At 46.7% G+C, this 18,151-nt stretch overlaps 1 protein-coding gene across 6 annotated transcripts in view; it reads right to left on the bottom strand.

Annotated features, from left to right (window-relative positions):
* Positions 1–4,526: 4,526 nt before the first annotated feature.
* The window catches only part of LOC142587412 (uncharacterized), a 116,242-nt gene continuing 102,617 nt past the window's right edge, over positions 4,527–18,151 (bottom strand). For all 6 annotated transcript variants that reach the window (XM_075698414.1, XM_075698412.1, XM_075698413.1 and 3 more), the window contains 3 exons: positions 6,795–6,833; positions 5,828–5,935; positions 4,527–4,679 (listed from right to left, as the gene is read on the bottom strand). In XM_075698414.1, the coding sequence (XP_075554529.1) occupies positions 4,644–4,679; positions 5,828–5,935; positions 6,795–6,833 (183 nt within the window). In that variant the 3' untranslated portion in view covers positions 4,527–4,643. The remainder of the gene's footprint in view (positions 4,680–5,827; positions 5,936–6,794; positions 6,834–18,151) is intronic.

Here is an 18,151-nt window from a genome sequence, read left to right as displayed (position 1 = left end):
GCAGGCACTCGAACTTGATGGTTTTCGGTTTGTCCGAAGACGCGGGTGAAACTGCGTTGGAACTAAAACAAAAAGTTATCGATAAATTTACTGAAAAGCTTAGCATCACCTGCGAATCAATTGGAAGAATTTACCGAGTTGGAAAAACTGAAAAGGAAAGACCAGTTATACTATTCTTCCAAAATTGCAATGAAAAACAGGAAATTATGAAGAACGCTTACAAACTTAAAGGAACTGACTTATCGGTTCAACACGATTACTCACGGGAGACACTTGGCAAAAGAAAGCTTCTTTGGGGTAGTGCCAAACGGGAGAAATAATACGGATGGAAAATAATGCTGATAAACGATAAGCTGAAAGTGGACAGTGACATTTACGCTTGGGACGACGCCACGTGTGCGAGGGTCAAACTGCCCCGACGTCAGTCCAGTTCAGGCAGTGAGTGACATCAGGCTTCCAGCGATAAGGAGCTACGCCTACTTAACCTAAATACTCGTAGTATAGATATTAAAAGCGACCAGCTTGAAGCTCTAATCTTAAATTATAATCCGCATATTATGGTAATCACCAAAACTTGGCTCAAAGATGAAGTAAATAACGAAGACGTTTTTCCGCCGTTGTATAACGCGGTTCGTTGCGACCGACAATCAAGGGGTGGTGGTGTAGCTGTGTTGGGGAAGCAGGGCATGCAAGCTTTTGCAAGCGTCTCTTTAAGACTGTGCTGCTGGGGCCGCTCTTTCCTTTTATTTGCGGTTTACCGGCCACCTTGATCCCCCACAAACGTTTTTCCCGACTTGGCTGATCACATGTCTAAGTACATTAACGATAAATTAATTCTTGCTGGTGATTTCAACCTGCCTGAATTGGATTGGAATTGTCCGGTTTCTGGTTGCCCTCTGGCACCGATTACATCTTTGATATTGTGTTACAACATAACCTTCAACAAGTAGTTACACAACCCACGCGTGTCCAGGGTACTTGTGCTTCCATACTTGGTGTGCTGTTTATCAGCCGATCCATTGAAAATTTTTGTGTCTCGGTGGAAAACGGCCTCTCCAATCACAATATGGTGTATTTTTAATGCAGCATCCAAAATCCCAACAACTCTCCGCCTACAAAGCCTGTTTGTGTAAGAGATTTTTCGCGTGCCAGGGACGAAAGCGTGCTTGATTACCTTGATCTATGCCTGAGCGATCTTAAAGAAAATGATGTGCATATACTATGGGATAAGTTTGAAGAAATCTGCACGTACCGCATAAAACATTGTATTCCCAATATAATAAAGAAAATGCACAAATGAAATCCTTGGATCACGCGTAGCGTCTTTCATTTAAAACGAAAACTAAAGCGATTAAAGCCTACACGTGTCTGCCGAAACGTTATAGCAACTGCACGACTTGCACTGCGTCAAGCTGTGAGCCAATCACAACGTCATTACTTTGAACACACGCAGCCGAGCTTTATTCAAAACGCTCCGCCGAAGTTTTGGAGACACTTGTCGAACAAAAACAAGCCTATCGACCAAATTATGCACAATGACGGTCTTGTCACCGATAAAGCAAGCATTGCTGAACATTTTAATACAGATTTCTTTTTCGAAATCCAACTCCCAAATACGAGAAACAGCTCCATCGTGTCCTCCCGAACCAAGCGTTGTATATTCTGCAGGCGTGTTATCCATGTTGTTAAATTTGAAAACAAAAATGTCCCCCGGTCCTGACGGGATTCCAAATATGTTCTTGCAGTGTTATAGCGAAATGATATCCAAAGATCTTGTCATAATTTTCCATGCATGCCTATCAACTAGCAGCGTTCCTTCGGATTGGGGAGTAGCGCGGATTGTGTCAATACTTAAGAAAGGTACCGCGTCATATGTTACAAATTTTCGTCTACTATCGCTTACATCTTCTTCTTGTAAACGTCTTGAGCACATTGTAGCCACTTATATAACCACTTTTCTAATTGAGAGAGACATTCCATCTCCATTTAAACACGGACTTAGAAAGCTCCTTTCAACAGCCACCGAACTAGCATAAACGAGTCCGGGCAGATTGACGTTATCTTTCTAGATTTTAAGAAAGCGTTTGATCTTTTTCCACATGACAAACTAATATGTAACCTTTAATCTACTGGGCTGCCTTCTTTCATAATTACCTGGGTGTCTCCTTACCTATCCGACCGCACACTGTTCATCAGTATTTATTCTCATTTTTCCAGCCACCTTCCAGTCACTTCTGGCGTACCGCAGGGAAGTGTGCTGGGACCATTACTCTTTCTAATATACATAAATAACATTGTTAATATGATTACTGAACCAGTGCAGATTACGCTTTTCGCCGACGACTGTGTATTGTTTAATGATATTAGGTCTTGTGAAGATTAAATCATCCTTAATTCTAACCTTCGGAACATTCATTCTAGGTGCAATCGATGGGACATGAAGCTTAACCATGACAAAACAGTCTTCATGAAGTTTACCAATAAAAAGAGCAGCCTATCATTTTCTTATAACCTTCCATCTCATCCGCTCGAAGAATTTAATGAATACACTTACCTAGGTGTTACTATAGCGAATAATCTTAGTTGGAATATACATATATCAAACATATGCACGTCAGCTTTTGAGGAACTTTGCCTCCTCAGGCACAAAATAAAAGATGCCCCTACTAACGCAAAGCTCATAGCCTACACCTCAATCATCACACCTAAACTCGAGTACGCATGCAGCGTCTGGGACCCTTACACAAAACATAACATTGAGGCGTTGGAAATGATCCAGAGCAAATCTGTTCGATTTATCTTTAATGACTACCGCTCTACTGACTCCACCCCCCCCCACTCTCATGGCACAACATAACATACAGAGACTGGAAATACGAAGAAAAATTCAAAGATTTAATTTACTTTTCTTAATCAAAAATAACAAACTCTCTATGAGTCCTGGTCCATTTATTAAGTCCAACACAACACGCCCAGCGAGGAATTATCACGCGGAATTCCTGTCACCGTACAAAGCTAGAGTCAATGTTTTTAAATACTTTTTCTTTCCGCGCACAATAACTCAATAGAATTTACTACCTACTGATGTACTAAGCAGTATTGAGGCCATTGACAAAATTATTATTTACAGTTGCCGAGTTATTGTTTATTGTTCCTGCTATGTGTCATTGTTTATATATTCTTTACTGCAATAATTTTTTGCTGTGCTTTTTTCAGTTGTTATTGTCATTCTCTTTATTTTGCCCTTCCTGCTAGGACCCATTAAGGGCCTGCAGTATGCTGTAAATAAATACAAATAAATAAATAATAGTGCGAACGAATGAAGTTCAGTTTCTGCCCGTTTCTCTGCCAGCACAAATGGCACTCTAGTTGAAGGCAACGAACATGCAAACCATAGAGATTCGATATAACCCATCTTACGAAGGCTATCGACGGTAGTGTGTTTAGCATTGAAGCAATTTGGCGAAACAACCTGTTGCCGCAGTCTTTATGTGGGGCGGGCACTGCAGCGGGATTCCTCTGTCACTGTTCCCTATGAACAGTGTGAAATATAGTGGGGCTGCCGCGAAGCTCTGCTTGGCCTCCAAAAGTAATTACGCGACAGTACATGCGAAAGCTTCGCAGCAGGTCATGCGGCAGTAGAGCTCCTTTATCGCGCTCATTTCTGGACACGCCGCGTCATGCAAAGGCGTTGCCGAGAAGGCCGCGCATGACTTCTGGGACCAAACGTGTGGCATGCCGGCACGTGCTAACACTTAGAATTGGTACTTAGCTGTCACAACACCTAGTGGCTTACACTCAGTGGCCCAAGTTGGTGAGAGGTTTATAAATGAGGGCCACATACCAAATGTACTCATGAAGCAGCTCGATAAAGCGTTGGCGTGAAAGGTGTTGATTGAAAAGCGGCACACATCCAGTGCATTTTTACGCAGCTTGCTAAGGCGTCAAGCGGTGGCCCTTAAGCAACGCGTGCGACACTGGTTCGATTAGGGCGAGCATCGGAGAAGCTTAAAGAATCCTCTTTTGTCGTTGTACACGTGCACATTCACAGTGGCTCGTATCCATTTGCTCAAGTTCGGGTCAAAAAAATTCACTGAAGAATGGTGACAGGGCCACATGTCAAGTCACGCAATCTGCAGCGACCCATGTCGGCCTCACAGACGTTCTTTGAAAAGCGGCATACAGGACGCCAGAGTGCCACATGCCCAGTGACCCGAGTTGGTCCAGCCGTTGCCGTCAAACCCTGTTCCACCAGCACCGCATTCCGCTGCGCTACCGTGTAGACCATACACTATCCGATGACACGCGCAGGCGGGGAAGTTGTTAGAGAGATAGATATGTAGATAGTCAGCACAAGAAGAGCGTGCCAGGTACCATATTATTGCTAATAACATAAGCACTCCGATGATCAAAAATACCGTACAGCGCGAGGGACAAGGACTGTGAAGACGACATACACAGCGCTGTGTATGTCGTCTTCGCAGTCCTTGTCCTTCGCGCTGTACGTTATTTTTGATCATGAATTACCACTAGCTCAAGCAACCACCCTAGTTCACTCCAAAGCTTTTAGGCGGACTGCAAGCTTCCCTCGGCGGTTTATTCATTGCCAAGTTTACCTCTAGGCTCCACAAAGTGTTCATTGGCTATGACACTTGAACACATTCGCCATTTATACATCTCTGAAATGAAAGAAAAAGGCGGATTCCGAAATAAATAAACACACTGAAATTCACGCTGTGCTCTCACATTTTTATATGTTTTACAGCATTGAAATGACAAAGATTTTTCATTCACTGATAGAACAGGACAGTAAGTGATAATATCGCTTTACAAGATACCGTCCAGACGAGAAACAGGCATTAAAAAGTCACTCCCCTTGCCCGTTTTCTTCCATGAACGTTTAGTTTACCTTTAACATGCAATGCTTTCATGAGCAACATGCATCTTGCGGCACGAGCTCCCGTTAATTCCCCGAGTGTGTTCGTTTGAGTTGCACCGTAATTACTTTGTTTCCTCGTCTTTTTCATGCTATTCTGCCTCCTGCATCCAAGAGCGGCTGCCTATTGAAGCCACTGATAACAGCCCGTATACGTACTAAATATACTGAACAATTACTGAGAACAGAGCGAGTTCAAATATGTTCATGGTCTGGCGGCGCATCAATTAGGCAAAGACGAAAACGCAGGGAACCTGTGATCGTCTGTTCTGTTTAATCTTCGTCCTGTTACATTGCTAGGAGCACACTGCTTGCATTGTACTCTTGTCCTCTCTGCGAAATACCGCAGGAGCTCCGGTTGTGTGGCACAGAAATATGTATTGTGGCCTGTAATGTCATTGATTGGCTTCTCGCAGGGGCCACGGTATTGCAGTGAGAAACGCTATCGATTATTGTGCTGAACTATAGTGTGGAGATGCAGGATTGCTTAGCAAATTTCTAAATAACGAAAGTGTACCAGGCTGAAAGTCGATCAAGTGCTCAACAAAAATGTCCAAGGAAATTCGAAGGTGTAACATTTCAAGAGAGCAATTTCTATATTATCTTTTTGTTCCACATAGGCTAATGTCCCTACTTGTCATACGAACAACTCTCAATATGACTGGACCATTAGTATGCAATAAACCCGCCGAGAAAACTTACTTATATTTAAACTGAGCATTTGCGTCATTTTCATGAAGCTAATTTATTTTCTGCCACATCCCTTCAGATACGTGCAGAAATTTAATGCTTGTGGAATAACTGCTTGTGCTACTTCCTTAAATATACAAACTGAAACTTTCTGTATGTTGCCTGAAAAATACTGCGCACAGTTAAAATTCGTACTCTTACCCTGTCCACGAGACCAGTGACATCTTTACCGCACTGTAGGCCATCAGGTGCGACCATCTTCTTAAGAGGCGCAAAGCCTCTGCAGCAGAAAACGAAGCAAAACTTTTCCTGTCACAGAAATTTCAAGCATGTCAGGAAAGGTAGCATATGGCGTTTAGTAAGGAGCGGTTTAAGTAAATTGCAACGAGCCCGATGCTCTGCGTACATGGTCTTACAGAGAATACCTTGAAGATTCCTTAACCATACTCAAGGTGGGATAATAAGCGTGTTGTTCTCGTGTTTTTTACAAAAAGAAACACACACTTTAATGTGACACCATGGAGGTATTTAAAAATACTTATTTTTCAGAGAATTTCCAGCAGGAAGAGTGAGAAGAACGGTGGTGGCTAGATTAACCATGTTACTTGGGAAGATCATAACCCGTTGTAGACCCGCAAAGAGCTTTGGCTGCTGGCTTATGCAGCGTAATGAATATCGGCAAACTTCCCCCGAGACTGCATTCAGCTGCGGAAGAGCCAAACTGTCGGGACCACAATAGACGTCCGTGAACAAAGTGCCTATGTGCGCCGAAATGATAAGCGAGCGGAAAGCAAGCGGTACTAGAAACTTGCGATCTCAGTATCTTCACGCTTGCCTGACGATCCGGCTAAATCAGGTGACCCGTGAACATTTGCTAATGGCACGGAAATCGCGCTCTTCCAAAGCTCAGTGTAGGCCTTTTGTGTGATTTCGACCAAAATTCAATAAGCTGTAGGAATTTCCAGCTTTATATCTAAATGTCAATCAGCAGTGATCAGGTTTTTATCGTGATATTTGCAAGTGTACCGTAGAAATGCTTGAGGTATAACGTGCATGCATGTCTGTCTAAATTAGATAACATTATCGTTCTGTTCTATGCTAATGCATGCCACTGATCTTTAAAAAAATGTCCTCCTTAGAAGTGAAATCTAAAGAAACTGTTACTTACCTGATAAGTTAGGCCAGCTAGGGTGCCCATTCCCAATTTCTGAAGGCACAAAAGAAAAGCAATTGATACTTCGACCGTAATACCTGCAGAAATTTGCGTTATATTGCCTGCGAAAAAAAGGCGCCTTTTACGGTGCCGTAGCAAGTGGGTCATAAGGAAACTAAATCAAATACGAAAAAAACTGTATTTTTGACCAGAACAAAAATGTAACCGAAACGTTACTTATTATTTTGTTTTGGAGCAAAAGTGAAATATTTTATATCGGTCTTCGATTTATAGGTAAACCCGCCGTGGTTGCTCAGTGGCTATAGTGTTGGGCTGCTGAGCACGAGGTAGCGGGATCGAATCCCGGCCACGGCGGCCCCATTTCGATGGGGGCGAAATGCGAAAACACCCGTGTGCTTAGATTTAGGTGCACGTTAAAGAACCCCAAGTGGTCAAAATTTCCGGAGTCCTCCACTACGGCGTGCCTCATAATCAGAAAGTGGTTTTGGCACGTAAAACCCCAAATATTATATTATTATTATTTATAGGGAAAGTCAGGCTCTGAAACAACTGTCGCCCGACAACGTTAACATTTGTGCTAGTATCAGGAAAGGACAGTGCAAGCGATAACCGGTAGAGCGCTCCACTGACCAAAGCCTGCTGATTGGTGCACTAGCTTATCGGTATCGTAGCAAAAACCCAGGGCCCCGGCCCTGTAGAGCTTATCGTTTTGTATTCTAAAGGTACAACGCTTTCTTCCCGATGTGTTATCGTTAATTTTACGTTTGTTTTATCGGAACAGCGGTCTAGCATTTCGGCAAATAGATTCGAGGATGTGCTACTTAAAGATCATGCCTAATGCCACGAATGTGAATTAAGAATTCTGAGATCTTGCTCAGTGCCTTTCCGGAGCAATATTTCGTAACTCAACTACCGAGTACAAGAATGACTACCTTTGTAAGGTTAGTCTGCTTCGAAATTTTTTGCATGTGAACAAAACCGTTACGAACCGCTACGGATATATATATTTTTGCTGTTTGCGGATCGCGAGTTATTGCGGTTAACCTTAACCAAATTTCACGATTTTGTGTCACTGAACTCCACAAGGCAATCGGCATCGAAAGACGGCAGAATTACTGCGGTGAGTGGATTTCCTTACTTTGACACACCGAGCAACAAGCACCTCGACGTATTCGAGCACCGTTCTCCGAACGCCGCACGCGCCCCAGGAGCGGGCCCGCATGGCCTCGCGAGCATCGAGAATGGCAGGGGAAACGAACGGCAGTGCTCACGAAATGGACATAGAGAACAATAGCGAAGACTCCACAGCGGTCCAGAGCAACATGGAATTCGATGAGAACAGCGGCAAGACGCTGAGTCAAGCTGGCCCATGGTTCCAAGCAATCAAGGCAAGAAAAAACAAGAACGCGCTGAACGAGGACCGCATACAAGAGGGAGGAAAGCAAGGAAACCCCCAGAACCAGCAAGTAGGAGTGAACGCGAGGAGCAACGCGAGAGTGGAAGCAAGCATGCAAGCCAACAGCAACCACCAACGGCAGCAAGATCAGAAAAGCCGAACCAACGGCAAGCCACCGCCACGACGCGTGACCCCGTCGCTGCCAGTGAATGATTACAAGGTGGTATACCTACCAAGAACCGGCATGAAACTTTCCAGCTGGCCGCACGAGATCACCGAAGGATTTGCAATCGAAAGTGGTTCCCCTTTCAACGAATTTTGCGCGAACGTTACCATCCAAACGCAGTGGAAGCAGAACCTGATAATTGCCAGCACCGCAGACGAGGACTGTGCACTGAAGCTCGGTTCCATCAACGGCATCGAACTTGGGGCAGCCACATACGAGATGAAGCCGTACATCAAACCGCTCCCAGGAACAGTACGAAGAGTCGTGCACGGTATCACTGCGTGTACGACGGAGAAACGACTTGCGGAACTACTGGCAGCCAACAACTGTGGCATCCTGCATGCGAGGATGCTCGGCAAATCCACCTCAGCAGTTATCACCTTCGAAGGTCCGCACATCCCTTTCTATGTGAAGGTGGCCGGCTCGTACACACGTTGCTGCCCATACCGCAGATCGGTACAGTATTGCAAGGCCTGCGGAGAAATCGGCCACCGGCAGGATGTATGCCCCAACCCAGACAGACATATCTGCAACCGGTGCGGGGTGCAGAACCCAAAAGCAGATCATGATTGCCAGTTGCAGTGCAAACTGTTAGGATTACCTCACGAGACAGCAAGCAAGGAGTGCGAGAAAAGGCTCAAGCCAAGACCCCCACCCCTGTACCTGAGGGAGAGAAGTAAATCAAGAGGCCGATAACCACCTATAACAAGGAAGACAAGTTCAAGCTCCTCGCAATATGGAACAAGTAAGCCACAGCAAGAACAGCAGAAGATCACCTGGGCGGAAGTGATAGCCAGTTCCAAGTCGACAACCGACCCATTTCCCTCACTGCCGGCAGAAGAGCGAAATTCGAGATACGAGGAAACCATCTCCTTCCTCAGAAGGCAAAACGCCGACCTGATGAAGCGGAATGAAGTGCTCATGAAGCGTCTAGAAGAGCAAGAAGGTCGTCAGGAGGAACGGGACAGAAGAGCTCAGGCCAGAGAACGAGCGCTGGAGAGGAAGCTCCAACATCTCATTGACCAATTGCAAAAACAGCAGAAACCGACCACAACACCAACGCCGTCGAGAGACCATACTCCCCCGATAGAGGACCTAGAATCGGGAATAGAGTACTAGATGAACAAGGCCAGAACTGAAGACACGGCCGAACTGAGAAATGAGTTCCGAGCCAAACTGGCTCAGGCCGTCGACACCATAAGCAAATCTGTGGCGGCCACTGTCCAAGCAGCCGTACAAACGCTCCGCCAGGAGATCACCCAGATGGGCAACGAGCTCAGCCAACGCATCTCCATCCTACAAATGGAAAAAGAGCAGGCAAGGAAAAAGCCAAAATTCCCCATCAGAGAAGCTCAGATGAAGGAGACTCTGGGAAGCCATGATGGCGAATAAGATAGCAAAGAAGAAATAAGCGACCGGAACCCTCAAAGTTTGGAGTGGAATTGCAGAGGAATAAATCGGAAACGGCAAAATTTACTTCACCTATGCACCCTACACCAACCTGACGTCATCGCATTAGAGGAAACAGAACCAAATAATATTACGATGCGAGGCTACAAAACGCACGTTGCCCAAGGAAGGACCCGGACTGCCGTCCTCATCAAGAAGCACTACAAGACGCAGCAGCACCAAATCCACCACAGAATCGAACACACTCTGATTGAGCTGGTCCCTCCCAAGAAAACACTACAGAGCCTCTACATCCTGAATCTCTACAGTCCTCCGCGCGACACACTAAAGGACTTGGACAAGTTGCTGAGAGAAGTGAAGAAAGTCATCAATGGTCAAAAACTTCTCGTGGTGGGTGACTTTAACGCTCCACACGTGGCTTGGGGCTACCGATCAAACAACAAGAAGGGTATCGACGTGCGCAACGCGGCACAACACCACCAGCTGACGCTGTGGACCGATGCTCTAATACCAACTAGAATCGGCAACAGCGTCTCCAGAGACACCAGCCCAGACCTGACCTTCTCCACTGGCTTAATGCAAGTCGAGTGGTCGGGACTCGACGACACTCTGAGCAGCGACCATTATATCATCCAGACCGAAATCATGCTCCACAATACCCCCGTGAGATTAGGTCAGGCCAAAATTACGGACTGGCCTGCTTTCTGGAAAGATGAACACCCAAGAAGCCTGGAGGACATCGAGGAGTGGACCAAGAAAGTGATGGACTTGGTTACCAAGTACACAAAGACCATCCAACTCACTGCGGATAATCCCGAAGTCGACCCACACCTACGTCACGTCTGGGAGGTTAGGCGAGGACTTTTGAAGAGATGGAAGAAGCAGAAGAGAAACCGCAAACTCAAGATCCGCATTGCCGCAGTCTCGCGGCAGGCGGAGGAGTATGCTGAAAAACTCGGACGTCAGAACTGGAATCAAGTGTGCGACCAGTTACAGGGAACCCTTAGCAACCGAAAGACCTGGGCCATTCTAAAGATGGAATCAAGAAGTGTCACGGGGCAACACATACAAAAACTTATACACAACTTCCAGGGAACCGAAGAAGCGATCGAAGCCATCACCGGGAAATACATCAGAGACGAGCAACAACGGAAGACGCAGCCAGCCCTTTACCCGCAGTATCAGGGCGAAACCGATCCAGATTTAGACAACCTTTCACCAAGTCGGAGACCGTGGCAGCCTTAAGAAATCTCACAAGAAACAAGATGCCCGGCAGGGATAAAATTAGGAAGACCCTCCGTAACGTGGACGACGAGGCGATGGAGAGTTTACTCAAGTATATCAATGGAAGCTGGGAGAACCGCAGTATACCGGCTTCCTGAAAGCACGCGGACGTAACGATGATCCCGAAACCCGGCAAGCCTATCAACCTACAGAACTTGCGTCCGATCTCTCTCACATCATGCGCGGGAAAAATGTTCGAGCACATGGTCCACAATCGTCTCTCGCCCTATCTGGAAGAAGGTGGGCACCTGCCGAACACTATGTTCGGTTTCCGGCCTAACCTCTCCACCCAGGCCATTCTACTTCAGCTTAAAGAAGAAGTCATTGACGGCCTCAGCACATTCCACAAGAGTGCCATCCTGGCACTCGACGTGAAGGGAGCCTTCGACAACGTCTCACACGAAGCAGTGCTAAACAGCCTACAGCCTACAACACACCAACTGCGGACGGCGGGCATACACCTACGCCCGGGACTTCCGGATGGGTAGAACGGCGACCATAGGCCTGGGGAATCTCAGGACCGAGAAGTTCCAAATACCGCAGCAAGGAACCCCCCAGGGGTTGGTTATCACCCCGCAGCTGTTTAATATAGCGATGAGGGGATTGCCGAACCTCTTGTAGAACATCAGGGGTATCCGTCACGCAATGTATGCAGACGACCTGACCATGTGGACGTGCACGGGATCGGCCGGCGAACAAGACGCCGTGCAGGAAGCCATCGACGGGGCCGAGCATTATCTACACTGCTGCGGTCTTTCATGCGCGTCGGAAAAGTCGGAGCTCCTGATCCTCAAAAAGAGGACAAGAGGACGGCCTCCACAGGAGACACCTGACCCAACGTTGACACTACATGGAGTCAACATACCCAAGGTGGACACACTTTGTATTCTGGGCCTCACTCTCCAGAAGGATGGTGCCGGTCTCGCCGCCATTAAAAAAACTGCAAGCGACAGTTACCCAAGTCGCGCACTTGGTGCGAAGAGTGACAAACAAAAAGCACGGCCTGAAAGAGCAGGACACAATCAGATTAATACAAGCCCTGATAATCAGCAGAGTTACTTACGGCACCCCGTACCTGGGTCTCAAGAACAGCGAGAGAGACCAATTGAACACCCTAATACGAAAGACTTAAAAGCTGGCACTGGGGCTTCCACCGACGACATCGACGGAGAAGCTAGTCACCCTGGGCATCCACAATACTTGGGAGGAGCTAGTAGAGGCCCACAAGACTAGCCAGATAGAGTGACTTAAACTCACCAGCACGGGTAGGGACACGCTAATAAGACTGGGCTACCCAGTCGAATATGAGTCCACAAAACATCGGGTTCCTCTACCCCTGAGGGAGAAGATCACGGTGGCCAGCATACCGAGAAACATGCACCCTGAATACCACAGAGAAAGGAGGCGAGCGAAAGTGAAAGCTCTACGTAAGGCCTACGAAGGACCAAAACAAGAAGTCCGATACAACGACGCGGCAAAGTACAAGAACAGAGCGGCCCACGCTATCAGCGTGATCAACGGCCAAGGACAAGAGGAAGCAGCGGCCTCGGTAAGCACTCCAGACATTGACTGCGCGGAAGAAACGGCGATAGCCCTGGCGGCCATTACGGGCCAGCGAGAGGAAGATCTAATCACAGTCATCACCGACTCACAAACAGCATGTAGAAATTACCAAAAAGGCCGCATTTACAAACAAGCCCTGATCATCCTCGAAAAACGAGACAATTTTCCAGAAGTGTACACTGTCTGGGCCCCGGGACACGAATCCCTGGCGGGTAATGTAGCGGATAATGGCGCTGCCCGAGATCGCATTCTCCGGGCTATCCCACCAGGTTCACAAGCACCGGTAGACCAACAAGATAGCGTCCCGAAAAGATACGCCGATATCCTGAGCCACTACAGACTGGATAGACGGATCTATCCATCCCCGCATCCCCAGCTGACAAGAGAAGAGGCGGTGATCTTCCGAAGACTACAGACCGGCACATTTCCGCACGGCACCCTGCTACACACCATGTATCCTACGAGCTATAATCACAAATGCACCTTCTGCTCTATGCCCAATACCCTCTACCACATGGTATGGGAATGTCAGCAAAACCCATCGACACCACCCATCACCGGACCAACCGTCGAGCAGTGGGAGGCCCAGCTGACAAGCTCGAGCCCTGAAGACCAGCATTGCCTGGTGAGCAGGGCAAAGCTATCAGCTCAGGCCCACGACATCCTGGACTAGGGACGCCGCCCACCTCGGACGATTTTACCGTCGGCTCATTCCAAATAATAAAGTTTATTCCTCCTCCTGCTGTTTGCGGAGCTTAACCAAAACAGAGCTTCTTTCTATAGAAGGAAAGAAAAATCACAGCAAAATACAAGTCCTTCCCATATCCTGGTCGTAACCAACTTGAATTTGGAAAAATGTTCATAATCTAGTAAGTATTACAAGCTTATGACGATTACAAGGCTTACAATGCTTACAACGCTTTCTTCCCGATGTATTATCATTCATTTTATGCCTGTTTTATCGGAACAGCGGTCTCAGATTTCGGCTAGCAGACTCGATAACGTGCTGCTCAGAGGTCATGCCTAATGGTATAAATCTGAATTCTGAACTCTGAGATCGTGCTCACTGCCTTTCCGGAGCATTATTTCGCAATTCAATTATTTAGAACAAGGATTACTGTCTTTTTGTGGTTAATCTGTGTCAAAATTTATTGCATGCAAATAAAAATTATTTTGAATCGCTAGAAATAATTTTTTCCTGGTTACGGAGTTGAACCAAACTTAGCTAGTTTCTATTGAACGAAACTAAAACCAAAACAAAATACATTTCGTTCCGACATCGTTGCCGTAACCCACTTGAAATGTGAAAAACTGTTCGTAAGCCTGTAAATGTTACTGAACTTTATCACGTAGTGTATTAGCATCCTCTTGAAATGAAATCAATGCGCAAGAACTAATTTTATGTGCAACTTGTAGTCTGTCAGCCTTTAACAAAATGATCAAAGCGCGATTAATATCTGGAAAATTCTAAACAGGGAACATCGGTGGATATAATTTAGCACATCTGGACAGCCATAATTTAGAAATGGTTTCTATACTCGCAAACAACTCTCTATGACCTTAAAGGGCAAGGTGCGCACATGCAGCATGCATAAGTAAGAGCGCGTCTTAAGGAATTTCCACATTTTTGTCTGTTATCTTAAACTGGTTAACAGAAAACTGGACCAAAAGCAAAACTGGATGCCAAATGTGACCTGTTTTTTCAGATGTTCTCTTCCGCGTTTCCCAAATGATAAACCGTTGGACGTGTAAATACGCCTGTTTATTATCTGTTTAAAGAAATTTAAACAGCTATCTAACGCTGCCGGTCTGCATCGCGGGATAACACACGTGCACGAGCTCTGCTCTGCTCTGCTAAGCCTATGAAATTTATGTAGCACATTCTTGGACCTATGCAATGAACAATTAAATATAATGTAACACTGTCGCGTATAGCCTGTTGAAGTACACGGTGGTCTTCATGTGTTAGCAAAAAGCGTAAGCGTGGATGCGCGCTGGTAAGATGATACTCGTTATTTTTTTCTTCAGTCTCCTGCTGTGCTACCACGATTCGGCATTACCCACTCCTCCAAAATATATTGAAAAAGTAAGAGAACACAGACTTGATGTGAAAATGCCGAGAGACCCTAGGAGGAACGCAAATGATATAGTTACAATCGCTGTGGTGTATAGTATACGTAGTGACAAGTGAGTGAGCTGCGGAATACGCGAGCTACTAGGGGCTATAAAGCAGTTTTAACCATACAACGTGCACAGTCATTGGTTCCTGTTGTTGACGCTGGGGAAGCTGGCTTCTGTCGGGAATTGCTTCGTAATTCGCGTCACTGATTCGCTGCAACACTCGCTAGAGTATCAAGTAGGGGCTGAAAAGTTTATCGGACGGTCCTTTTCGACGGGCTCTGGTGCAGATAAAAAAATTGATCACTGGGCTAGACCTACATTTGGGGATGGCGGAGATTTCAATGGTGAACATCGATGGTCTGCTGTTTCTTTGTTCACTCGGGCAAGCTGACATGCTTCTCCCGTGCGTTGCACGAAAAATTCAGCATTCTGGACCAGATCGAGTTAATCAACGTTGTAGCGTTGTAACATTGCTTCTCGTATAGTGTCCAATTCAGGGCTGTAAACGAAGCAAAATATGGGCGAGGCGTGTGGTTTCCTGCGTAGCACTGCTATATAGAAAGGTTACCTAAGGAAGTTTCTCGTCCCACGTCTTGTGCTGAATGTCTAAGTAGATATACAGCATGTCAGTCATGATTTTCTTCAGTCGTTCGGAACAGCCGTTTGTCTGCGGATGATAGGCAGCTGTCTTTCGGTGGGTCGTATAGCTGAGTTCAAAAATGTCTTCAATGAGCTGTGCTGTAAAGGCTTTGCCTTGATCTGTGATGATGCACTACGATGGGGCCCCATGCCGCAGTTCGATGCTCTGTGTGAAAAACTCGTCAACCTCGGAAGCTGTCCCTCGAGGACGCGCCTTTGTTTGAGAATATTGCTTTAAATAGTGTGTGGCTATGATTACCTACTTGTGCGCAGATGACAGTGGTAATGGGCCCTGATAATCTCTGGCACCCTGGTCTAAAGGTTTAGTAGGTGGTCAATCGAATTCAGCAATCCCGCAGCCTTCACAGCTGGCGATTTCCGGCGCTGGTACTCACGGCAGGGCTGGACGCACCGCTTAACAGACGCCGCAAGTTTCAGCCAGTAGTAGGATTTGCGCACTCTAGCAAGGGAAGCTTTAATCCCAAATGGCCAGACGGAGGCTCATCATGACAAGCGAAGAAAGCGTATGGTTGCTGGTTGCGGATTTATTGTAGCAGACGCCATGCCATGAAGAAAAAAGACAATCCTTGAGCGATAACCCAGGGTATCGATGGTCTTTTTTTTCTTCTAGGGGTTCGAATGTAAGTCGTACTTGGGGATCACCCTTGCACCGCCATCGAGGGGGTACCAATGACAAGGAAATATCGTAGCGGTGAGGGTAAGCGAGACAAACCCCTGCGATGTGCCCGACCTGCGCTGCTAGTAGAGGAATTAGGCGATATCGCGACGCCTCTGACCGAACCTGGGTCGGGGCGAATCGTTAGAAAATCCGCGCTGTCCAAGCCGCAGGTAGGAGCACTGCCGATACACATGACCAGCTTCCCCGTAGTGGTATCGCAGCCGTCGTCAATCGGGTGCTCAATAAACCTTTGATTTCCTCGTGGGTGTTTGGCGGTCGTCCAAGTACGGCAGTGGGCCTGTCGGGGTGGCCTGCGCCGATTGCAAGGCGACTGCTAAAGCAAGATAAGTAGGTGTGAAAGTTTCGGCGAGGCGCAGCAATGCTGCTGCGCACGTCTTACGCCGGGAATTGCTCGGCAGATGCGGCGCTTCTCAGCTCGAAAGAGATGGCCCAAGCGCGTGCTTTACTTCGTTGAGTACGACGCTGGCGAGGCAGCTGGCTGGAGGAGGCGACCTACCGTGTTGCATCTGCAGATCATCGCGAATTACTGAACGAATCAGCTCACAAACCAAAGTGACGTAACACCCTAAGCGTACTGGCATATCAGAAAAGGACACGGCATTAAGTTATCGGTTGTACATGATGGGCTACTCCTGAAGTGCCTTTTCTATAGCGGTGGCGTCGGTAAGAAACTTCGCAACAGTCTTCGGGCGATATTGAAAAAGGCCGCCCTATAGTCGTTTTCTTACATCTGTAACCAGATAAGCACTTTCTTCACTTCCGAGATTCTCTGATGAGCAGTCTGCAATAGGCGCATCTTGTCCTCCACATACATTGTGACCCTCTGGTTAGGCTTGTCAACGCGTGTGAGAACGGATCGTTCGCTTATTCCCACCAATCGGAGCTGTAGTGCCCCCACTAGCTTGAGCTGGAACTCAAGCTATGAAGACAAGGTGCAATCAGGGTTCATATATGAGGTGTGAGCACCAGTTGCCAGGCTGAAGTAGCCGCTGCTGAGTTTGGTGTCGTTGCCCGACTCGTCAAATGTAGCTACGTGCTCGAACTAAGCCAATCAATCTTCCAAGTCTTCACAGGTGTGGCCATGATAAGCTGCTACCACTCGCGGGTTCAGCAGCGTAAAGTAATTCAGCGTCACCCATTCGGTAGCGGTAGCATTGATCGTAGCCATTACTTTTTCTTGAAGGTTACCAAGTTCTGGGGTGATGCCTCTGATTCGCCAGCTTGTGCCATGAAGCAGAGTCAGCTTCAATTGTGGGGCGGTGTTCTTGCTGCCCAGTGGGCACTTCTGGACAAGTGTGGCTTACCGAGCGCCTCCACTGAAATTATCGTATATAACCTGTTCAAGTGCACGCTGGTCTTCAGGCGTTAGTCCTTTACTGCACGTAAACATCGACGCGCGGTGCCAAAATGACCTTGTTGTCATCTTCTTCAGTGCCCCGCTGTGTCACACCGTGTGGCCATGTTGAGGAAGTAATGTTTGAAAAAATAAGCAAACTGAAAAAAATACCCATTTGGAGAAAATTTACAACGTTACCTGTATATTCGAACATATTGTATGAATTTCTTTCGTCCTATTCTATTGAAACCATCTCTATGTGGGTAATTGTTATGCAAAATTGCAAAATTTCATTTCAAAACACTTACGCGTGTACTCGTTTTCTTTCTTGGGTGATCGCTTTTCGCCGGCTAACAAATGTTAAACGTTTTATGCAACGCAGGATACAAGTACTAGTCTCGAATGTTACCGATGGTTCTATCCGTCGTCTGTTATCCCCAAATGTTGTATAATGTGAATTGATGCGAGACCCGAATTGTGTAGTAATTTCTTGAAGACACGCAAGCACCAGCGATTATTTGGTAGCTTTGAATAAATCATTTATTAAAGCCGACGCCCTTGACCCACAGATGAGACTTAGACGACCGCCGACTGTGTTAACAGCTATCGTTATGCTTTGATTCTCGCTTGCTTCCGCAGGCACAAGTTTGCCCAATAAAGAGTTAGTTTCGTTATT

Source organism: Dermacentor variabilis, chromosome 7, assembly GCF_050947875.1.
Source record: "Dermacentor variabilis isolate Ectoservices chromosome 7, ASM5094787v1, whole genome shotgun sequence".
Taxonomy (NCBI): domain Eukaryota; kingdom Metazoa; phylum Arthropoda; class Arachnida; order Ixodida; family Ixodidae; genus Dermacentor; species Dermacentor variabilis.
This window is presented reverse-complemented; position numbering and strand designations above follow the sequence as displayed.